Source organism: Hippoglossus hippoglossus, chromosome 1 (genome assembly GCF_009819705.1).
Source record: "Hippoglossus hippoglossus isolate fHipHip1 chromosome 1, fHipHip1.pri, whole genome shotgun sequence".
NCBI lineage: Eukaryota > Metazoa > Chordata > Actinopteri > Pleuronectiformes > Pleuronectidae > Hippoglossus > Hippoglossus hippoglossus.
In genome coordinates, this window is record NC_047151.1 from 25,696,047 (window position 1) to 25,721,286 (window position 25,240).

At 43.3% G+C, this 25,240-nt stretch overlaps 1 protein-coding gene across 1 annotated transcript; it reads right to left on the minus strand.

Moving 5' to 3' along the window:
* Nucleotides 1-20,597: 20,597 nt before the first annotated feature.
* On the minus strand, nucleotides 20,598-25,046 carry LOC117767310 (dnaJ homolog subfamily A member 3, mitochondrial-like). Its single transcript, XM_034594818.1, has 11 exons — nucleotides 24,791-25,046; nucleotides 23,672-23,808; nucleotides 23,383-23,466; nucleotides 23,062-23,271; nucleotides 22,756-22,908; nucleotides 22,488-22,635; nucleotides 22,219-22,283; nucleotides 21,957-22,085; nucleotides 21,210-21,325; nucleotides 20,919-21,013; nucleotides 20,598-20,745 (listed from the first exon to the last, which is right to left on the minus strand). Exons 1-11 carry the CDS (start codon nucleotides 24,993-24,995, stop codon nucleotides 20,612-20,614), a joined length of 1,476 nt encoding a protein of 491 aa, XP_034450709.1. The 5' UTR covers nucleotides 24,996-25,046; the 3' UTR covers nucleotides 20,598-20,611.
* Between the last annotated feature and the right edge of the window lie 194 nt (nucleotides 25,047-25,240).

Here is a 25,240-nt window from a genome sequence, read left to right on the forward strand (position 1 = left end):
CGCGACCATGTGAAGTTATTTAACAGTGGACCATCAAACAGACTTTGAGTAGAACCTGCTGCACAAAGATCTGCTGCCTCATGCATCGACCAAGGTGTTTATATCCTTGAATTCGACTTTCTGACACTTGAGTGTGATGTTGTTTAAGTATATTTATAACAAAACTTCAGAAATGTTCTGTGTGGGTGTGAGAGGAGAGAAGGGATCAAGCCTGAGAACAACATTGAGTAATCAAGTGAGCTGAGGTAGATCCAGGCTGATCCACTTCCTAAGCTGCTAAAAATACCTGCGTGTATGAGAGCGAGCGACCCTGAGGAGGCGGGTGGTCCGTGTTGCAGATATGGCGGCCGTGCCAGAGCCGCTTTCTCACCGGTGTTGTCTTTCAGCAGCTGGCACAGAGCCCCTCACTGGACCACCAGTCCCTTACTGCTGAATCACTGTAATGCTGTCTGAGGTTTGAGTGGAGTGTGGAAATAAAAAGCTCCAGAGTCCTAATTGCTCCTCCTGAATCCAAGGTTCGACAGACGTTTAGAGCCTAATTTCCAGGATCCTGGATTAGATCTTGCAGAGACCCTATGCCCATATGTTCAGTAGAAGTTCAAACATGTCAGGTGGGTGCTGGAGTCCGGGTGGGTAGTGTGTCCATCTTGGAAAACCTTTGGATTGTATCCTTGTTCTCTGCATGACGTGGTCCTGTGGTCCCGTTGGCTTCATCAGACCTTTAGCACGCACTGGGGATGTTTACAGTTGATTTAGCAGTCAATCTACCTAGCAACCCTCGCCCATGGTGATTTGTTTGGCTTGTTACCAAAAGATTGTGGATACAAGTGGCTGAGATGAGATTTCTCTGTAGGGTCACTGGGCTCAGCCATCGAGACAGGACGAGGAGTTTGGACGTCTGAGTCGCTGCTCCTTCACATCGAAAGGAGCCAGTGGATCAGGCATTTGATTAGAATGACTCCTGGATGCTGTCCACTGTAGATTTTTTGTAGGTATGCACAACTGGGAGGAGACCCTGAGTTGGACCCAGAACCCACTGGAGGCATGATACATCCCATGAGGCCATGGAACAGCTGACCCACCATGACCCATCACACAGCACCCACCCTAGCATAGATTGATGGCTCTGTAATTTTGTTTTGTAGGATAGATAGATACATCCTTTGATGGGTCTGTTGTGTGTAAATGTGTGCGTTTGTTGCTCATTCCTCCCTCTAACTTGTCTCTGTTTGCTGTTTGGTAGAGTTTTATCATTTAAAGCTCCTCCTTCTCGGATATTTCTTAAGCCGCACTTGAAAAACTAGAGAGAAACATTTAAAAAAGAGGAAACAAAACAGAGGACGAGAGAAAGAGAAAACATGTCTGAAGAGAGTGAGACTAATTTGGCTGTAAAGTGACAGAAAGGGTGGTTTCATGTTTTTAACCACCGAAGATCAAAATAGACATTAAAATGCATTAAAGTCATTAGGGGTCTTTAAATTCTTGGTAATGGAAACCACTGACCACCAGTGGGGATGTAAACAGCACCGCTCATTATGTAACAACGGCACACAAACAAGAGTCACTGATGTGTCGACATTGTTTTGGTGAAACCACTAAGTGATCCATGCTAGTTTTCCAGCCTTACTGGTAACGGACTTATTGGATCCTGGGAGTTTGCACATGACTGGGACTTATTTATCTTCCTCTCCTCTACTTGTCATCCCTGAAGCAAATGTCTCCCCAAGTCCCCGTGTTGTAAAGTGATGAAGTCACTGGAGAGTCATTCCTTTCCTCTAGTGAGCAACTAGGGAGACTCACGTGGACGTGTTGAGTCATCAGTCATCAGTTTTCCACACTTAGTGTTTTTCATAGGTTAATGTGTTTTGTTCTTGAAACTTTGACGACTTAAACAACTTTGATTCCCCTCGAATTCGACCCACAGGAGCATAAAGCAAGCTACTGGACCGCCATCACCATAGTAACACTTATACACACAGGGTTAGGATGGTTGAAGGGTCAGACATTAAAGAAACAACACTGACCATCAGTTTCACAAAGGAAATGAACAGTGGTCTCCTGGATGAAAAGCCAATGTTACGTTGACCCATCCATCAACCTGACCTGCTAACGTGGGTTTTGTTGCTCATTCTACTACGTCACCAAACTTCCTGATATGCTCCTGTGATAATTACAAACGTCAACACATCGTGACGTCACCCGTTGGTTTGTGAAAAAAGGAAAAGAAGTAACCATATTTGGACGAGCAGGGGGGTGGAGCCTGAGACCTCGAGGACACTGGACGCCAAACCTAAACCTGCGACCTGCACCCATTGGATGGTACTAGCTGTCAATCACACGGTTTACCTGCCCCAATGAAAACAGCGATTATTGTTTATTTGACTCTAAATGGATCATAATTTACTAAATGAACATAAGCTGTATTAAAAAAGACTTGAAACTAAAGATTAAGACATAAACTCTTTAGGAAAATGTGTAGTCGCCATGTGATTCGAGACACTCCAGGCATTTCAGTATTGACTTCAGAGTCTACGTCCATTTCTAGAAACAGTCTGTGGATCCTTACTATGGTTTATCAATACAAATCGATATGGTTTGTAGCTGCTATGAGTTGTTTTCAGTATTTAAAGGAGAGATCCATGTGGCCCACGGTGTGAGTCAATAATGTAAAACAGACCTTGCATTTCAGCTGAAAGTAATGAATATATTCAAGTTACACTGCAACTACATTGTGCATTGGCAGCAGTTGTACAGTTTACGCACACGTGCAACTACACAATGTGTGTGTGTGTGTGTTTAAGAGTCAGGTGTTTTAAAGTATGGAAATAAAAACCACAGGCCAAACAGAACCAGGAAGGGAGTTCCCAGCGTTAGAGGGAAAGTTCGAGCTGATTCGTGAGGCTTATTGTTTATGTCCTAAAAGGCACTGAGCATTTAATTCGTCGACCTGGTCCAATCGAGTCACCGCCAGAGAATAAACACACCAATGGGAGCGCACGCACACACACACACACACACACACACACACACACACACACACACACACACACACACACACACACACACACACACACACACACACACACACACACACACACACACACACACACACACACACACACACACCATCACTGGTTTTTAGTCCAGAAGAAATCCACAGAGAGTCGACCAATCAGAGAGTCGAGCTGCGGCAGATGATGAAATAAACAACGGTTCAACGAACTTCTGACCCTGAACTGTCACTCAAGCCAAAACTAGATTTAAGAATTTAGGTCGTGTTTCTCAAATTGATTGATTTTGATTCGGGCAGATAGTGAGAAAAAAACGTTGTCATATTTAAAAACAAAAAGGTAATGTTTGGTAATTAACCATTAAAGACACAAATGATGCTTTTAAAACCCATTTCAAAATAAAAAAACTTTATCAGTTACTTAAAATCCTCCCTTGCCAAACTGCCGGCTGCGACTCCTTCCTCATGAAAAAGACAAGTTAAGACTTTGTGTTTGGATACACACACACACACACACACACACACACACACACTCAGAGGCCACATGTTTAAAGTAGACACACTCACATACGCCCACATGAGTCTTTGTGGAGAGGAAATGAGCTGGATCAGTCGTAGCAACAGGCGTGAACGCCCAGGGTAAACACACACACACACACACACACACACACACACACACACACACACACACACACACACACACACACACACACACACACAGTCTGATGTCAGAGGTTTTCAGGTGGATGACAGACACACTCCTCTTCACTCAACCTCCATATGCACATGTCAGTGTGGCGTTTGCATGGAAACGTGTGCGTGTGCTCGTGCGCTCTCAGGTACAGTATGTTATATACGTGACGAGTCTGTCAGGAGCCGTGTGAGTGCGATTGAACTTGGCAGGAAAGGTTAGCGCCAGGAAAAGGTGACGAGGGAGTGAAAGTCGGAGGAGGTTTACCAAAGAAGGTAAGAAAGAGGAGCTGAGTGGAGGAAAGAACGAGATGAACAGCGTCGAAGGGCAACGGTCACATCTGGCCGGAGTTAATGTCTAAGAGCGGAATGGATGGACCAACAGGGCCCCCCCCACACACGTTTTTATTAAAGCTCTTGCATAAATGTTCTCTCTCTCTCCTCCAGAATATTCTGCTTCACACTGACATCAGCTCCCTCACGCACCATAAATCCTAAAAATCAATATCTCTCCATCAACCATAAACACCATTATGATAAAAAGAGCAGTTATTCATCACTATGCATGAAGCATTTGACCCAAAGTCCTTCAGCACTGTGAAGTCTTGCTGTATTCCAGGAAGCATTCAAACCAGCCTCTGAATTAGCAGCAGCTTATGAGTGATGCCAGGATAAAAACATAGAAAGTTCCATGATTGTTATTTAATTGTCACTGTTTCGGTTTCCCTTGCTGTGGAAAAGCCTGATGTCACACAAAAAGTTTTATTCAAGAAATGTGTTTACACGGCACAAAGTGAACCTCCTTTAGTTTCAGTCGCAGCTTTGAGAAAATAGAATCATCTATAGTTCATGTGTTATATATGAGAAATATTCAAATCCAACGGCTGCACCATTCCAGCATATTTAAAAGATTGCTAGATTGTTTTTAAATGACATTTTATAAACAGTTATCCCTCTGATTTCATCCCCAACGTATTTGGAATCTCCACGTGCTCCAGTAGAACTATTAATATAAAACCATATTTGAACCTTTCTTGTGTTTGTAGAGTCGCACCAGTCGGACCAATGAGGCTTGAGAGATTAAAGATAAACTCCCCCGGTTTGATGTCAGAGCCTCCAAATCCCCAAATTTCCTCCCAGATACTGTTACTGTTTTGAAACTCAACACAGTTCGGTCTGAAAACATCAACATTGCTCTTAGGCATCATAGAAACCATGAAATATCTTCAACTGTCTAATAAAATAAACATAAAACTACATTTGATGCTTTTGAAAGTAATAAACTTTTTCATAGTTTGAATATGAAGTAACATCTGCTCTCAATATCACATCGTTTGGACCAGAACAAGCTTTTCCAAAAGGCAAAAGATCCTTTAGTCTTAAAACAAAACCCAGAGTCCACAGCCACAGACTGAATGGACGACCCGTCTCCACTATTTAGTGATGAAGCCGTAACATCTGTGATCACGATGTTTGAGCCCATTTTGTAGATCATCCAATAACTAATTAAAACCAAACCTACTGGAAAAACAAACACTTAACTTGACCAAACGCCTGCGAATCCTCTGAGCGGAACCATAAAGTGTCGTCGGCAAACAGACGCACTCGAGACGAACACTGCCGCAGAGTCGTCCTCCTGAATCCCACCTGCACGCGTGTTGACACTGAATGAATCCCGTGTGATGAGAGCTAAACAAACAGCTCGGTAAACTGAGGATGGACGTGTCGTAAACCTTTCACTGCGCCGGGCTCTTGTTAAAACGCCGTGAGAACCGTTTTGTCCTGGTGTGTTTATAGACGCCTGGAAAGAGGAAGGTCGGATGTTTGTCTCACAAACAAGGCGACGAAGGTAAATCTGTTTGGGTCGCCATGGCAACAAGCACCGCCGAGCTATCTCTGGACTCCGCATGTTTCAGGCGAATGCCAGAACTGGATCATTTTAAAAAAACAGATGTTTTTTTCTCCTTGGAAATAAGAACTGCTCGGTGCGGACTTGTTAAAAATCAATCTGGCCAAGTCCCATGAGTGCGTGCATGTGTTTGAAGCCTTGCACTTTCCAAAGGTTGAGAGGTAAAAGTGCAAAAACAGGGACCGGTACTGCAAATGCATGACGGACAAATGCTTCTCATTACAGAAGATGAAGTGGGTCTTGCACAATGACACAGTTTCACTATCGGACCGATCACCTGCGGCTTTCCAAAAGTGGAAAGGGCCAAAGATTTCTGTGTTATGACTTCAGGGAGACGAGAGTCCGACCAGATCTCACATGCACGTCTCTTGATTGCAGCAACAAACCTCCGTCCAAGTTGATTCAAGGCAGAACTTGGCAACGGTTCCCAAACGTCTGAGCTGGAACCTGACCCTCAGGGCGGCTTTTCATCAGGGGGAGAGTTAGAGCGTGCAGGCGCAGTTTGCAGAGTGGATTCAGGGGGAACTTTCTCCTTTTCTCTCTCTTCTCCCCTCTTTCCCTTAACTCTCAGCCGTCCTCGTGGTCAGTAATTAGCATGTAGCCATTGTATATACTCTATTTAAAGAGCCAAAATTATCCACCGCTGGGAGATGGAGGAATGTGCACGCCATAAACGAATCACGCATGTGTTTCTCTTCCCTCCTCGGTGCAATCAGGATAATCAAGACTTCGATCGTATAAAACGGCCCCGAAGCAGCAATATGTTAATACTTGGTGATGACTTTCTCTCTGCTGTCTTGTGTTGTAACAGCTGTGGTTACAGCACACAAGAGGAAAAATAAACCCCCTCTGAGTCCAGTATGCAGCACATTTCTCTCCTCTCTCTCTCTCTCATCCTCTGTTTTTCTTCCTGCTCTCTCTCTCTCTCTCCTCTTACATCTCTGCAGCAACATCCATTGTTTACTTTTGCGTGCAACAGGTCACGTATGCACTTGAAGTCGAGAAAAAAGGTAGAAGCACAGTAAGTGTGAGGCTGCGAGAGCCCAGAGACGCGTGTGGAGTTTTTTATGTAAAGTTTTCCCCCAAAGCAAAAGATCAGTAATAAAATAAAAGGTACAGAAAGTTAGTATATTTGTAATTCTTTTATGTTTTGATTTTAAATAAAAGCAACTGTGTGTGTACATATATACATCAGAGAGTTGATACCTGACCTGAGCCGGGTTCGTACTCAGGGACGCGTTAATGCAAACTCACCGTATTGCCAACGTTTGCAAAAACTTGCTCCTCAGCCTCTGAAGCAGATACAGACGTGAAATTTAAAATAATCATTGGCCTAAACATTTGGGCTTTCATTGGAAATCACTTCCTTGCCGTCTGTACATTTTTATAAAAAGCAACAAATCTGTCAAACTGGCGGAGATTCCCCTTCTTCATCCTCCTCCTCCTCCTCTTCAAACACGTCTCTTACAAACTGAGCCTCGGTCATCAGGCCCATCGCACTGGATCTGAATCTTACTGTTATTTTCATACTGTCCACTCATCTACTTTAATCGTCAGCCATTATCTGAAATGCTACTCTAAACACTGCTTTGCAGGCGAAGAGCGCAAACAAACAATCTACATTTCCCATAATGCATTCCACCTCTCACAAGTATTTCAGCGAATCACGATGTATTTCACATGAAAACATTTAACATTGTGCTCTAGAGGGAGAAGCATGTAAACGTGGCACCTGGTATTTACACATACATGTCACATCCGGTCTTAATGGGTCGACTGCATCAGAGTCAGAACAGAATCCCTGTCGGGTTCATTCACACTCACTAAGTCACTCACTCCTTCACTCCCACTCTCTGCCTCCTCTTTTCTTACCCTCCACCTCCTTGTGTTACACTTAATAAGCTCTAAAGCAGAGGCGGCGGAGACATGTTGAAACGTTGGGCCCGGGTTCAGATTCCCTCGTCTCTCCTGCCAACGCAGAGTCCCGGCTGCGAGCAGCGTTCGATCCTGCGTAATTCAAACACGTGTACAAACATCCTGCTAATTAGGTTCTAATGACACAGGCACATATGTGAAGGGGTAATTATGGTCATTTCATGTGTTGACAACACACACAGAAGTGCACACATACACATGACAAATAGCGCTGATCTCAGTTCACCTTTTCCAACCGAGAGCGGCTGCAGGTCTGGAGCCTCTCAGCCCCACAGGACCGACCACAGCCTGGGGAGAGACGGCACAGAGCGAGGGCGTCCAGTGGAGAAGCAGAGGGAGGCGGACGGAAATATTCTCTACACAAGTGGTTCACAACCATGTGACTCTGAGGCCCAGGAGCCGGCAGGTTTACACCAAACACCTCAGAGTTAGAATGATATGAACCTCAGCCACAAGAAGGAAGAGATCAATCAAATCAGCTGTTTAGAATTTCCACCCTGTGGTTTTATGGTCAATAGCTTCAGTCATCATACTTTTTTTATCCAGTCTCATGTGAGGTGACCTTTAACCTTTGACCTTTGACCACCCAAATCTGATCTGTGACTCTAAGTGACCAATTGTGCCAAATTTGAAATTCTCCAAAGGCGTTCTTACGATATTGCGTTCAAAAGGAATAAATTCGTGAAGTCTCAGTTGATCTTTGAGTCCAAGTGAAGGTTTGAACCAAATCTGAAGAAAGTCCTTCTTGGTGTTCTTGAAATATCATGTTAACAAGAATGGCCCCGATGATTCTGCGATGGCACGACACGAGAGCGGCGTTGAGTTCAGTACTTAAACCGATGAAACTGTTTTTGAGGAGTTGTGCAGAAACATTATAAAACTCCATAGACGGAGCCCAAAAATGTAAAAAAAGCACACTTTAGCTTATTTTATTGGTTTGGAAAAAGCCATGGGGCACAGTGCCGACCTATTTCCACATCACCAGCACCACAATCATTATTCTTTGGGTTTTATTGCTTTCACTTGACTTTCCACAGCAGTAAAGAAGCCACAAGGAGAAATGAGTCAAAGAAAGAAGAAGTGTTACACGCTCTGCGATGAACTTTAACATGCTTCACAACACTGACAGATATTAGTAGTTTTTAGATGATGGTTGTGCGGAGACAGAAAGAGACAAGGCCATGAAAATAAAGTGACAACAAGTCAGTCGGATGAGTAAAAGGCAGAAAAGGTGAGAATAGATAGAATTATAAGGGAGAATGAAAACAAGAAACCAGGTAATATCCAGGACCCATCAGAATAAAGAATATTAAAGACATTGATCGAGACGTACTCAGTTAAAGCTGCACTTTCATACAATACTCAGTGATGGTAAATAAAGGAGGACGTTGTTGTCAACTTCCTCCTGTTGTAGCTGCAAAAGCCCCAAAAGGATCAAGGTGATGCAGGTTTAACTGTGAAAACTTACAAAGGCAGAAAACCTGAGGTGAAAGACAGATTCTGACAACTTCTATTAACAGGTTGCCCACGAGCAAGGCGCCCTTCCTTCAATCGGTCGAGGTTGGTTGACAGTGGATCAGTCGCTGCCGGGTGTGAATATGCGTGACTGAAAAACAAGGCGTCTGTGTTCAGTCAGTTTGAACCAGAGCGGCTGCGTCTCGCAAATCTCACCTCCCTGTCACCACCACCCCCCCCACCCCACTCTGGACCCCCAGCCCAGTTGTGTTTACACCACGGTGTCAACATCTGTGTGCGTTTCACCCAAACAACGGCTGCAGCCAGCGCGCCACAGAGCTGTGATGACGGCAGACGTGTGCTGTAAATCTGACAGGAGAGGAGAGAGAGAGCAGGACCCTCTTAACCTCGACTCACACTGCGCGTGCACACACACACACACACAGCGCACACACACTTTAATCAAGTCTACAATGGGAAGCACCAAAGTTTGAAACACTCACACCCTTAATTTATGCCAGTGACATTTAAGTTGGTTGTAAAGATGAGACACACACACACGTGTAAACAATAAAACCACAAGTGCTGGATGACAGGTAGTCACATCACAGTCTAAACATGTTGTCATCAGAGGACAGAGGAGGATGCAGACGTTGTGACGTTGTGCCTCAGACCAGTTTGACATTATTTTAGCCTTTACTGTCTGTCATGTGGTAGATGTCGTTTTTTTTTTTTTTAAAAAAGGTTTATAAAAGTAAAACCTTTATATGACTTAAAGTTGATGTCCTCAAAATATAGTTGAATCTGTTTCTCAGTAAGGCACTTTTATAGAATATAAAATAAAAATGAATAAGCAAGGAGGAGGCAGAGTCACTAATCCAGATGTTTTGGCTTCAGTCTCAGGAGCCGTCATTCATCGTTTCCACTGGAATACATCTGAATATAAAGCTTGAGATTAATACTGTCTGTCGCTTGATTAAACTTGTATTAAGTCGAGCTTTAATCAATGATTTTGAAATTTTTATGATCATAGAGGAGGCGTTTTATTAAGAAAACTTAATCAAATGGAACCTCTGAAATAGACAAATTCAACTTGTATTCAACTTTTATTGCTTTTGTAGTTAATGACCAGTCGGCTGTGACGTCTTGTTTGTTGTTTCAGCATAAAAGTTCCTCCTGCGTATGAATTTCACATGTTTGTTTTAAAGCTCATGTGCACATCCATTAATGATGATACTGAAAACCCCTGGCGCCCGTGGATTGGTAATAACTATAAATAACTATAATGTGACGTACGACTACTCTGGACGCAGCGAGTCGGAGGTAAAAGGTCATTTTGAGGGTTGTGAGGTTGTTCAAGGCCACGCTGAGCTGCACTTGTAGCACGATTCCCACGCCAAGGGGACGCCGCTTATTCAAAATCACCCAAAATGCAACTTTGGTCGAGATAAATGACAAAAGTTCAAAACTTCCATACAATTTTTTTCCCATCATAAAGAGGTTTCCACTTGTTCTCCATGTTTTGCCGATATCTGAAACCACATTAAGGAAACTGTGATCTTCCCAGTTCACAATAAAAAAGAAAAATATAATCTGGAATGCAAGATACTGAGGGGATGAGGAATGTGGATATTTATAAAGTTTAAAGGCGGAGACCTACAGAAACATCTTAATAAGAACATGGTCACTGTACAGTAGAAGATTTACAGAAGTTTAACCAACGTCTCCGTCGGCAATTTAAACATTTATACACATCTGAAGTCCAAATGACAGAGTCCACGCACCAAAATGAGAAAGCAAGAGAACATATATTCTTATTGGGCTTTCTGACACCTAAATAATTTTAAATAATCTATTCGGAATAACACACAACAGACTATTTCCACTCCGGGTAATGAAAGACCCTCGTGTCTTTACGCTTTCATGTTCCTGTAATTAAAGACAAATTGAGGAAGAATCTGAACACGAGGCCGTAAAGCGTTGGTTACTCTGGCACGTCGCTTCGCTCAGAGTCCAGTAATTAAACACGACAAAATAATGGAGAAGAAGAAAGATGATGATACTAAAATAGACGGAGACGACTTTCTTCACAGGAAAACATGAGAATAAGACTCTGGTTGGTCTTTAAGTTTCTTCTGAAGACCCAATTCTGCAGACAAGCCTCCAGAGGCCATGTTTGAAAACGACTTTTATGATCCAATAAAAAAAGTTAAATATTTGCGCTTTTTACAGTTTCTCTTTTGGTTAATGATCAAGTTTCCTTTTTTTAAACTTTTCTAATCTTTTCAACGTTCATCCTCAAATCTCTGAATCTATTTTCAGTCTTTAGACGTTAGAATCTTTGATTAATAGACCAGGAGACGTGCTTCAGGTCGTTAAATGCAATGAGTTTCAAATAAGTAAAAGGAAAAACTGAAATTTTGTGTTTGTCTCATCCAACAAAGACTTAAAACGTTTCGCTGCAGCTTCACTTTGATTTTCTTCTGTCGTCCTCTGTCAGCTGCTTTTACTCTTCCCCCTTTCCTCTGGTTCCGGACAGTTTTTCTTCTCATACCAGTTCATCATTGTGGCTGATTTGTTCTTAATCAACCTCCCTGGTTAAATAGGAGGTTAAAAATATGTGTCTGAAAAAAAAAGATGCATGTGGAGCAGGACCACACCTGCAGCATGGGAACCATCAGACTGGGCCGGGTCGCGTTCCTGACCCAACACAACAGTTCTGGCTCGATGCTGGGACGATAAATCAAACACACCCACCCTCTGCAGCCATGTCGGCAGCTGCTTTGGAAAACCTGTGATTGCAGTGACTGTAGAAATAAGATGAATTTTTCATGGTAGACAGAGAAATGGAGATTATTTTGTGTTCTTGTCCAGGCTTCCTGACAGAGGTGGAGATTCACAGATTATATTGGGAGCATGGGGATGCTCTGAAGCTGCTGCAAAGTTAGAATGAAAACGGTCAAAGAGGTAAATGGTGACATCGGGAATTAAACCATTTCAGGTTGTGGGTTTAGAATTGTGGTAGTGAGTCATAATCAGACTATGCTCTGTAACATGGATTATTCTATTAGCACCTTTACATGTATAACGCACGCACACACGCACGCACGCACGCAATAACCTGAAAATTATCACGTAAAGTGCAGAACTAGTAATTTGCAGCTACAGAGTTCAAATGTACCCTCACTATTTCAACATTTAGCAAAACATTACATCACTTTTACATTTAGGATAAATTATATGTATAAAAAGGTCCTTATGTAATGTACATATACTTATTATATACACACACAGCTACTTTAGTCCAGTTCCAAATCATTAAAGCACATTTTGTCTTTGGTCTCCCAGCAGCCGCCTCCTGGTCTCATATAAGAATCATCCGACCACGAGAACCCAGGACTTCACCCTGATTTCCACAGCAGGAATATGAATCAACCCAAAACCTCTAGATGTATGTTTTACCAGGCTGAACAGAACTCCTCAGTCAGCTTCACGGATCTGAGGGACACGTCTGCAAAACATTAGCAGGCATGAATTTGTGTTGTGTTGTCTGTCATTGTGTTTCTGTAGCGGGGTGAGAGAGATGGAGTCGAGCCAGAGCATCAGCCAACCGGCTCTGGATTGATCTGGAAGGAGCATGTGGAAGACATTTGGTCAATCTGGAAATCTGAGCCTAAATCTGGGGTCAGGCTTTTAATAGTTGGCGAGTCAGGGAACATCTCCTTGACCCCCCGAGATGGACATAAATACACATACGTGCACGCTCACCCACACACTCGCACGTACACACCCACACCGCTGTCGGCCCACATGCATGTGGCAGTGATCTGGAACCCCAATTAGCAGAGGACGGCGGTGGAAGGAAGGGGAGGGTGAAATTGGACAAGAGGTTCCTCTGATTGAGGGGAAATGGGAAACAGACAAGAGCCGATCCTGCCCTTTAGCCTCTCACTCACTCACTCACTCACACACACACCCACACTCGGAGTAGATGATGGTTGCTGGATCAGTAGTGAAATATGTCTGAGCTGGCACGCTGCTCGGTGCAGGTCTGTCCCATGTGATTGTGGCCCTCCGGTCCCTGGATGCCAATATGGAGGCTTTGGAGGCTGTGATTAGAGAATGAATCCCGGACTGATGTGAAGTGGATTAGTCAGTCCTGCCTCTTCTCTGCGCTCTGTGCTCTCAAGGCACTCAGATGACGGGTGGAATAAGCTTTTCATACAGCTTAGGAGCCGACACTTCTGCATCTACACAATTACCACCAATGAGGAGGTGGAGGTCAAACCTTTAAACACAACGTTCTATGGCAGCGTAGAACCAGATGAGTAGAACCAGGTTGAAGCGTCAGCCTCCTTCCTGCTGGAGTGCCCTTAAGCATTACAGTGATGTCTGCCAGCACCTGGTTGTTCTGCAGTCAGCCGTGTTCTGTGGAGGAGGCAGCGGAGAATCGCTTTAGCAGCAGAGTTAAAAATAGCTGCAGGAACATGTATATAAAGTTAACACGGCACATCTGTGGAGCAACTGACTCGTGCAAAACTGCCAAAGCTTCAGGTGGGAGATAACGATGCATTCAGGATTTTGCTCAAGCTTCCAAGATGGAGACGTCACATGTTTGTGGCTCTAATGTCTCCGCCTCTCATTCTCTGCTGAGGAAGTTTAACAGACTCAAAAAACGTGATGATAAACGACCTCAACTGAGACGACACCAACAAAAGTCTGAGTTTTAATCCCTGCGGACTCTGAAAGTGTGGTGGTTGTATTTCTATATTCTGGCATTTATGTATTTTATATAATTATATGGACCTTTGAGTCTGAATTAAAGCTGAACTACATGTAACATACATTCAAATTTATATCGCACAACCGTTCAAAAATGTAATAAACTTTTAAATCTGCGTTAAAGGGAAATTTCGGCACATTATGAAAGAAATATTTGCTTTCCCACTTGTTGCGTGAGCAGAACGATCCCACTCATGTTTGTCCATTAAATTTAAAGCCACATCAAACAGACATTTAGCCCAAAGACTAGAAACAGAGAAACAAACTGAAAATCTCTAATCTCGACAATAAACGCTCTGCATTTCTTTCGCTTTATCTTGAAAACAACAACAGTTTCACAGTATTGTGCTGTTTACCAGACGATCTCTCCGAGACCAAACACAGCCACCGACATGAAAGAAAAACTTTGCTGGCACTTAAATCTGCTGTTTTCACAATAGTTTTTTCATACAGATGAAATAAACAAGATATCAAGTGTTCATTTGTGAGTTGTGAAGATGCTGGTACGTGCAAAACAGGCAGATGTGTCCCCATGTTTTCAGTCTTTATTAGTTAAGTGTAATAAACAGTCTCCTGTCAGGACACAAGCTTGGTCAGTCTCCTCTGAAAGGCATTGATCGTTTTGGACAAAGACAAAAGTGACTGAAGTAGTTCAAGTTCAAATTCTCACGGGGATCCACGTATCAGAACATAAAAGTTGTCAGATAAAAAAACTCGGGGAATCGGTGTAGAGGGTGGACTATCCAGGCCAGGACTCGTTTCTTTTATCATTGTCAAAAGTTTCTCCAAAATCTTGTCCCTCTCTTTCAGATTCTGCATCTTCACGTGCACATTCTATCTAATCGAGATAAGGAAAGGCCAGGGAAGGTCAGCCATGAGAAATCATGACCCTGACTCTGCTCATGAAATGTGCAGCTTGAAGGAATCATATTCAGAACTTAAGATATCACAGCGTCAACACAGACATTAAACCCCATTGATTTGTGTTATGTACGTTAAGAAAACACTTTTTCTTGTTTGCAGGTCGTTCACAAGTTAGAAGGATTATTCACCATCCAGGTGTCGTCCTCTGTCTCGCCTTCCCCCCCGGGACGAGGAGCCTCGGGGCCCGTCTCCAACCTCAAGTGTCCTCAAGACCCCGCGTTCCCACTGGGAACAAAGCGGACAAATCCCAGGCTTAGAGCTGTCCACATAAAACAAACCCTTCTCCCAGTGAACAGATGAGCAGCACTGAGGAATAATCCTGGTAAACCAGGCTTAGGATGGGCTGCTTCCACGGAGCCTCCTAAATCTCACACACACTTGTCACCAGCTGGGAGACGACCACACGCTCTACAACGCAGCTTCCTGTCACAAATTACAACGAGCCTTCAATCACTGTCTCTCTGCAAATATAATTATCCACCCGCCTGTGATAGTAACAGAAGAACACCAGTGGAGTCTCTTTGTGCTGCAGTGAGAAGACGTTTGTACTGTGCTGCTAAAGTGAAAAACTCCATTATCGCTCCACATGATGCCTTCCAGCTTTTCCCAGTTACTCCCAGCAACCAGCTGTCAGTCACACATGATTGACAGCTGGGACCTGTCATGCGTTTGTATAGCTGAGGGTCGAGATGTGTTTCTGCCTTTATGGCCACACAAGGTCAAATGAAGTCTTTACGCTGGTCAGGCCGGACGAGATGTAAACTCCTTTTATTGACTTTTGATAAAGTCTGACTCTCGGCAACAGAAGCTGTCACTTCATCATGTTGTGAAGGACTTTGTTGTTTGTCTGTTCCCACTCACAATTCAACATAACGCAAAGCTGTGGGTTTGAATCCTGTGCTTTTGGGCCAAAGCCGTCTATCTAACAAACAAGTGAACTTTTCAGGAAGTTGTTTTTGGTTTGGTGTCCAATTTGGTTTGGAACGACTTTCAGCCGCCTGAAAGGAGGTCAAAGATTATTTGTGCCCTCGGAGGAACATGCATTCGTTTAATTAAAGAGAGAAGAAACAGAAAGTCACTTGTGTCAAGATAATTACAAGAGTGAATGAAACGCCCGTGAATAAAGTCACAGAATAAACTGGAGCACATTCCTTCGCCAGGACTGAATAATCTATACATGATTGTGTAGTTCTTATAGTAGAGATATAAAAGGAACCAGAAGGGAGGTCGGAGAGGACATTCCTCCACCAAGGCTCATTCTATTACCTAGATACGTCCAATTTAACGTAATCACACCAAAAGAAAAACCCACAAACAGACCCACAGTAATAAAAATATATTCTTCTAGGCAGAGCTAATGAAACCCCCTTAAATAATGCTACAGGATAAGGAAAAGCCAGTCGACTGATAACTTAAATTATTTATTTGTCATAAAACATTGTTAAATAAAGTGAAAACAAACATGTGATGGTTTCATCCCTCCACCAAGTTTGGTTAAAAACACTTTAGCACTTTTGTGTAATCCTGCTAAGACGGATAATCTTCATAACCAACACACATTTCAGGCTGAGTTTAATATATGTGTACATATATAGACAAACGCACACTTGTACCACACAACAACATGGAGTCGCTGCAGTTATAGTCGTGTAGTTAGGTCGGACCATCTGGTCGTAACGACAACTTAAATTCTTCGATCTGCAACAAGACCAATGTCGCAAACCCCGACCAACAAGCCCCCATGCTACCGACTTTCTTAGTCATTTTAAAGGGGTTCGGTTCAATGTAGCGACCCCCCCCCCCCCCGGTCCCTTTTCCCCTGTGGCCCCCAAAGTCCCTTGAAACGCTCCTGCTAACCATCGTTCCACCTTGATTAATTAGCTTAAGGCTAAAGTAGCACAGTGACCACACGGTGTTTAACAGGATAAAATACTGATAGTTTGCAGTGTCATCGTTTACGTCGATAATGGAAGAACTAGACATTAATTTATTATCTTCACTCAAACTTTGAATCACCTTAAGTCACCATGAGGTTTGTCCACGTCCATGTCACCTGTCACGGCTCCAAACCAGGAAGTGAGATCATCCAATGAGCTTTAAAGAGCAGGTGACCCAGACTGTACCATGTTGGTGAGAAAACAGGGGAGTTTGAGGTGAGGAGGTAAAAAATGATTGATTTCTTTAGGGGGAATTATCAGAGGCAGAAAAAGCTCTGACGTGAACCTAAACTGCTTGTGTGTCAAGTTTTATTATCATCTGGAGCAGAATTTCACCCGTAAACCGACACATGCTCTGTAGTTGTGGAAAGTTGAAGCTGTTCGGTTCCAGCGGAGGACAGAACATTTTTGCCTGCTTGAAAATAAAAAAGCGTTTTATGGCCTATTGTCCCAGTTGTTGTGGCCTCGGAGCGAAGCTTTCCCTGAAAATGTTGCAATCTGTCCCTCGTAACCTAAAACAGCAGGCGGGCAGATGACTTCAAGACCTCAATGTTTAACAAATTTAGTTGAAAGTTTCATATTTGTTAAGATTCTATGACTTGTCTTTCATCTTTTTTCAGTATAATACTGTCGCTTGCATAATACAAGTCCATGTCCAATATGTGAGCGGGTTTTGACAGCTTGTTTGACAAAAAATACTTTGGAGTTTTCTCTTTCACGAAGAACATTTTATATTTAGAAACATTAACACGCGAGAGAGTCCCCGGTTCTTTCTATGAGGAGTTTGCTCGTTCTCCCCACGTCTGCGTTGGTTTTTCTCCATCTTCGTCTCACGGCTTCTCCGATATTCACCAGGAAACTTCTTAAATAAGAATAATTCTACCAGCTCTTCTGGTTCAGGAGGCCGGGGATCGTTCAAGTTGTGTCTCAGTTCAACCAGTTCAACCACAGACATGGAACAAATCACCACGTGTGGCTGCAGAGGGCGCTGTTGCTCTGTAAAAGTTACAGAGCATTGCTTTAAAAATATCAAAAAGGCATTTTTTAAATGAAGAAAAACAGATGCAAATAGAAAAAAAACACGTGCAAATTAAGAAAACGACTTCATGACACATGACAATGAAGTTATGTAAGTCTGTTACTCGTCAGTGGTGATGGAACTTCACAAAGCACTGAACTACAGCGGGTTCATCACTTTTTTTGGGTCCCCTGGAAACATTTCCATTGTCGTTTCTGTATTTGCAGCGCATGTGTGTCGTCAAATTGATGAAGTTGTTTTCTTAATTTGCACGTATTTTCTATTTGCATGTTTTCTACAGCTTTCTTACATATTGATCTAGAACTGCAGCTTTAAGCATTTCCAACTCGCATGCTAAAAGGAACAGATAATATACTGTGGCAAACTGTAAAACACAACCACTGGTCTGTTCTGGCTGCCAGTATGACTTCATATTAAATCATAAGTCTCCGTTGGGACGCACCACAAGTCCTGTTTGTGAAGACTGACCACTTTTGAGTCTGAGCACAGCTGGAAAGCCCCTGGTCTGAAATGTTCCCGATGACCCTGACACATGCTTCTGTTCGCTCACACTGTGATTAACTGGGAGGCCGGAGACATCAGATAGTGGGAGTGTGAGCGGGTGAGTGTCAGAGTTAGAGCTGCAGCCCATCATGGCAACACTGTCCTCTGTTGGTGAGCTGCGGCACTGCAGGTTAACGTCCACAGTTTAAAAACTACTTCACTGAGATAAATGAAATAACACTTTCGATACTTGAGCATTTATTTAGAGTTTTTCTTGCTGCCACACACGGATACAAGTCTCAGTCTGGATCTCACAGAAACAAATATTCACAATCATGGTTCCCACTTTGTACGTTTTCATTCCTTCATAAAAGGAATATGTGCTCAGAGTCAACAGTACTGCAACGTGTTTATTCAAGGACCTCATGAAGTGGAAATGTGTAACACACGATTACATGTCCTGTCACTTCCTCAAGAAAGGATGTGATTCGCCAAGGAGGGCGTTTGTTATTTAGCAGGATTACACAAAGCTACTCAAACGTCCATGACATATTGTGGAGGGGATGACTCGAGATAGATGCCACTGAAGTTCAATGCAGATCCAGGAATTATTTTTTAAATTTTCATCTATTTGTCAGAGAATAATTCATGGATCTAGATGAAAAAATAAATATGAATATTAAGGAGACTGATATTTATGTGTGTGTGAAATTTGGTGCAAATCCTGATAAAATATTATATTTAAATCTGGTATTAAAAGGGGACTTGGCGGAGGTTTGCCCTCTACTGTTATTTGAGTTTTAGAGGAAACAGAATCTCCCAGGACAAAACACAAACTCCCCATTAATTTACCCAGATTATGAGAAAGTACCAGTAAATTATTAAATATTTAGTTAACTCTAGAAGAAATAAGAGTTTGTTGATTTTCAGAGACATTCTTCTGAAAGAACCGTGAAAATCTTAACGACTGGAAAAACTTGGAGAAATCCAATAAATAAACCCATGTAAATATTCATTGATTGTATTGGCAGCGTTATTCTCTACAGTTGAAGAATCGAGTGCTGTGGAAAGAATGTTGACGCTGAGCTGATTCCCTGTCAAGGTTTAACTAGAAAATCAATTCAGATGTAATATAATGAGAAATAAATTAAACGGACCTTTCCAGGTACTTTCTAAACAACCTCCTTTGATATATCAGGTTTCTACAACACTGTGGTTCCAATAAACAGTGTTAGAGATTAAATAATAAAACAGTACTGGTGCAATTTACTTCCTCAAACCCTTCAATGCGTTATTGATGTCAGTAAAAAACTGTCCTGGCTGACTGTAAATTCCTGTTTCGCCATTTTCCTGGCTCATCTGACAGGGTTTTATTGAACAGAGTGACGGACTGACGCCTCGTGACTCGAGGGGCGGGGAAGTTTCAGTCAGCGGAGTTAGAAGAACAGAGTTCAGCCACAACAGTCGTCCGTCGCCGTCGCGTTTCTCGTCTTTGTCAGCGCAGCACCTGGGTGTGGTGACGGACCCGTGGGTGTGTGGGTGGACGTGACATCTACGTGGCCCGTTTGCCGAGCACAGATTCAACAATGTGTGACTGTGTCAACACAAAACTCCCCAAGCCTCTCTCTCTCTCTCTCTCTTCCTCCTCCTTGCTTCATCCCCACAGGAGGAGCGGGCGTGCAGGAGCAGTCAGTGGATTTATGTTCTTCCTTCTCTATGTTTGTTTTTTTTTTACCTGTGAAAGAAGTAGAACATGTTTTAAAATTATCCAAAACTGAAGCAAACTTTAGTTACTTTAGAGTTTGAGCTAGCTAGAAGTAGTTGTATCTTGAATTTCTATAATGTAAAACTATGGAGTGTATGAAGAGATGGACGACACCACCACACTATATAGAAATTAAGCCAAAATCTATTTTTTTATATATAAGCCAGACCTATCCTGCCACCAACCACCAGGGGGCAATTGAGACACTTTGGCTTCACCTTTGGGGGAGCTGTCATATAACCCATCTTTATATATGGACCAAGTTTCCTGTGGTCACTACTACTTGAAGTAAAGGGAAGAGGATTTTTGAAATATGTTTGTTAAAAGTTTAACGCTGGACAGTGGGAACATGAGTTTTCATTAATTTAACAGTTTTAAATTATGTTTCAAAGCTGAATCATCATCTGTCACTGAATCCAAAGAGAAGCTGGGAAATCTTCATATTGTAAAGTTCACAGATTTGTGTTTCCTCTCGGATTTAAATGACATTTTTAGTCCTTGTATAAAAATCACTGCTTAACTTTAGTTCACTCTGTTCACAACGATCAAACCCTGTCGTCTTTAACCTCACACCTTCTCTGCAGCGACACTAGATCCATTCCTGGTCACAGTTTAAAGATAGATCAACACGTCTATTGATGAAGGAGTGAAGTGTTTAAAGCTCCCACCTGCAGCCTGAGTGTCAGCTAAACATTTTCTTTAGTTTAGAGAAGAATCCTCCCTCCTCCTCCTCCTCCTTCTTCTTCTGCTGCTCTTGCTGTCCCTCCTCTGAACTGGTCCCCTTCGCACCAGATCCTGGAGCGCCGCTGCCCCCTCCTGGACACAGACACACGCACATGCACTGGATCAGCTCAACTACTAACGCTACAACTGATGGCATCACGGGACCTGAGAGCACAGAGACTCTGACTGGTTCTGTCTGTGTGTCCCCCCCTCACACACTAGGCTGGAGAAACATCTCCATGTAAAAAGGTGGAGTTGACCCTGACCTGCTGAAGGGTCGACGCCGTTGACGGATCCCTGCACGTCCGTCTCCTCCTCAGCGTAACTCAGCAGCAGAGAGCGCTGTCGACGCGTCAGCTTCCTGCAGCAAAACAAAACAGACCAGAATTCAAATACAAGCCGAGTATGTAGACACATGTTTATGATTTCACGACAACATTATGTGAGACATTCTGGATATTTTGTAGTTAGCTATATATATATATCAATCTAAAACCACAAAGCTTACTGAGTAGCTCCACAGAGATTTCTTGCATCTCTTTGTGTGTGCATCTTACTTGGGGACTCGTATCTTGATGTGAACGTAATGATCTCCGTAGCCGTAGCTGTTCATCCTCCGAATACCTTTCCCCTGCAGCCGGATCACCTGATCGGCCTGACAACTGCTAGGAATCTGAAAACACACACGACGAACGCACATCAGAGATATGGAGGAAGTGCATGTGGTCTTCATTCAGCAGGAAACTGGAAACACCACATCACTGCCATACTGCTCAAAGGCCCTTTCGGATACAACGCCCCACTGTGCTCAGAGATCCGTTCTTGTTTTCTCTGCACTGGCCAAAGTGTTAAATCTGAGTGTGAAACCAATACAAAGAAAACATTCAGCCATGAGAGGAACGCACAATGAAGGAAAAGTTCACCTTGTATGTGTTTCAAACTCTATGATACGAGTTTGCGTGGGTATCGAGACCCGTGGAGCGAAGCTGCAGGATGGAAACCCATTTCAAGGCAAGTGGGCACATCAGGTGTGTTTTAACTCTCAGGTAGCTTAGTAAGTTAGTACTTAGATTAGTATGTTTTCCCTCAATAGCTCCAATGACCTATTAACATTTCTTAATTGAGGTAATGAGGTAAAGATTTCATAGTCTTCAGTGACGTAGTTCCTTCAACTCCACTCGACTCAGTTGCCCGTCACAACCGACTCGTCGAATCTATCTAAAAGCTAATGTTTTATCATTCTAAGGGGAAACCTGAGAATTGAAGCTGTGTATCATCATCCACACACTCTGCTGGTTACTCACCACCATACTGATGGTTTGGTAGAGGCCCTGTGCGTTGGCCGTGCCCCCCAGGATGGCTTGAGCTATAGAAATGGGCACGTCCGAGTGGATGTCTGCTCCACTGCGCTTGAACACTGGACTCCTCTGGACCTGCACACACACGTTTTTACTTGTAACACATCAAATTCAGTGTCTCCTGAATGCTCCAAATGGAATAAATACATTTAGAGTGAAATTGTATTTAATATATAGACATGACGGACTAATAACTGGAAAAACTTACCCTAAATGTAATGAGGATATCTCTTTTACCCACTGGCATGCGCACTGTCTGACCATCTTCCACACCTGTGAGCCAATTATCAGATGCATCATTTTTCATTTGTCATAATTTAACGGCAAATTCATGTCTGGATCTTTTAAAGCAAGATGCACAGATTCACAGTCTTTCACAAAGATTAAAAAACACCCAGAGGATCGATTCGTTTAGCACAGTTGTCAAAGACATTAGCGTAAAGTCATCAGCTGTTTCCCTCCAGGATGAGAACCTACCAGCAGGTACGGGTACAGTGACCGTCTGCCTCTTCTTAGTCTGACCTGACCCTCGGCACAGAGCGCAGGGCGTGGTGATGATGGATCCCTTCCCACCGCAGCGTCGGCAGGTGCTGCGCATCAGGAAGGGACCAGTGTTGATCGACTCCTGCAGGGGGCGACACACACAGCGATGTATGGATATGCTGAGAGAAAAACTGACTGATGAACAGATTGAAGTGCCGGTGTCCTGCAGACGACCTCACACACATCTGGCTCTGGAACTCACCATGCCAGTGCCGTTGCAGTAGTGACACTGTGACACCTTGGTGCCCGGCTCACTGCCCTTTCCATCGCACCTTGTGCACGAGTCGTCGATGTTCAAACTCAGCTCTTTATTCGCTCCCTTTGCTGCCTCTGTAAACGTGAGCTCCATCACAAACTAGGGGAAAGACGGAGACACGTAAACTGATATTTTATATTATGTTTAACTACTTATTCACTTAATTGACAGTAAAAAGGTTTAAATAACAAAAAACACAACTATACATTAAGGTTAAATCTTAAAACCCTGTAGATGCTAATGGGTTCTTACCTCTGGCCTTTGTTCGAACATGTTGTTAATATCTCCGAAGCCCATTCCTCCAGTGAACTCTCCAAAGATCTTCCTGAAGAGCTCCTCAGGATCGATATTCGTGCCCGCGGCTCTGTAGTACTGCTGCTGGCCGGCCCCGGCTCGACTGGGGTCGAATCCCGCCGCTCCGTACGTGTCATACTGCTTCCTCTTCACCTCGTCGCTCAGCACCTACACACAAGAAGAGCAAATCTGAACAACCTGATGCTGCTGCTCATCTTCTATCTTCTTCTCGTCTTAGAAGTGGGGAGGATATTCTTGACGTTTTTTTTTTTTTTTTACCTCATAGGCTTCAGCCAGTTTGGCGAACTTCTCTTTGGCGTCTGGGTCGTCTGGGTTCGTGTCCGGGTGGTACTTCTTTGCCAACTGGTGAGAGATGATTTAACATGAATGAAAATGCAGAGAAAAGAGAGAGAACAGACAAGAGCAGGGATTCAACAGCTTTTTAAAGTCTCCCTCACGATCCTGTTGCTTTATTACATCTCAACAAAACTCTTCAGCCACATCCCATCTCTAAAGTGATAAACGAGAAACTAGTTGACTGTGTAGATGTTAAACGTGCGTCTCTGACCTGGTAATAAGACTTTTTGATGTCCTTTTGTGTGGCGGCGCGGGAAACACCCAACACCTCATAGAAGTCCTGCTTGTTTCCCAGCCTGCTGCTGGTGTGGAGGGATCGGCAGGTGGTGACATGAGGGAATCTCACCGCTGCAGAGAAAAGGATGTAAAGCGGAGCTTTAACATTCAAAGTACTGATGCTGATGAGATGCCTGAAATATTAAATCATCATTTAGGATAAAACTAATTACACTAATGTCTCAGCACATCATGCAGCTATGGCTCAGGAGTAAGAGCAGGTCTTTCATTGCTTCTTAACTTGTTTCCTTTAGCATAAGAAACTTCAGACCATAGAAATAGTCGTAGTTGCACCGGAGCAGATCCACATAAATATAAAATTAACAGAACTACTGTTTGTTTTTCTGTTATTCTCATAACGTGATCCAGAACTGATGTGAATCCTCAAGTGATCGTCTGAGCTCCTGAGATGATTTCTCTGTCACATCTGGCCAGTCGACAACAAGCTGGTGGAACTTACAGTTAAAAACATCTTTATAAACAACTTAATACAAATATGAATATCATCAAAACAACTAAATAGAAATGTAAATATCATCAGAACTAAGTACAAATATAAAAGTCATTTCAAACTCATTATATTATTTTCACTATTAGTGTGTTTTAATTCTTTTATTTCTTGAGCTGAAAACATCTTCTCTCAGGACGTGTCATGTCTGTTGTGGACATGAGACCTGACTTTGACTGTCAGAGGACATAGTGTCAAACTGTCTGTTTCTTCCTTTCTCTGCACCCTGGTTCTCCTCTCCTAACTCCTTGCAGCTTCTCCTCCCTTCCTTTCCTTGACCCGGTCATGTTGTTCCATTAGTGTGAAGGAATAAAGAGATAAAGACAGTTTTTAAAAACGCAGCCTCCAGATGATGTAACATCAGCTGATCTCACATCAGTTACATCAGACCCACGGGAGCTTGATCTCCACTGTGCGTTTCCTCCAAACTGCACGTGTTCACGTCACGTCCGGACAAGTGAACGAAGTGATCAGATCTCAGCGTCACTAACTTTGACTGTGATGCTAGCACCGTGCAGTGTGTGATGCTAACACTTAGCATCTCACCTGTCTCTCCCCTCAATGTCACCCCGCGTCCGGGTCTCCAGGAGCCGGGGCTGAGCGCCGCCCCTCCCCGGAGAACCGGCGGAAGCGTGCCCGAGCAAAGCCCCGCATGTCCGGGGGAGACGACGAGGAAACGGCCGCTGCGGTTCCCAGAAGAAACAGCTGCTGTTAACCAGCGTGTAGCGAGCCGGGCAGACGGGGACGCCATTTCTGCGTCACTTCCGGTGTGAGAGCGGAAGCAGGAATCACCAAAATAAAATATCGCTATGACGTACTGCTTTCATAGTATTTATAGTATTCATAGTACTTTTACCACAGTACTACTTCTATAACTGTGGGTTTCCATGTTATGGTACTTTATATCTGAAGTAAATTACATTACAGATGAAAATATTGTGTTTTTGTACAAATACATTTAAACAACAACGTCTTTTTCGATTTCTGACTTCAAAG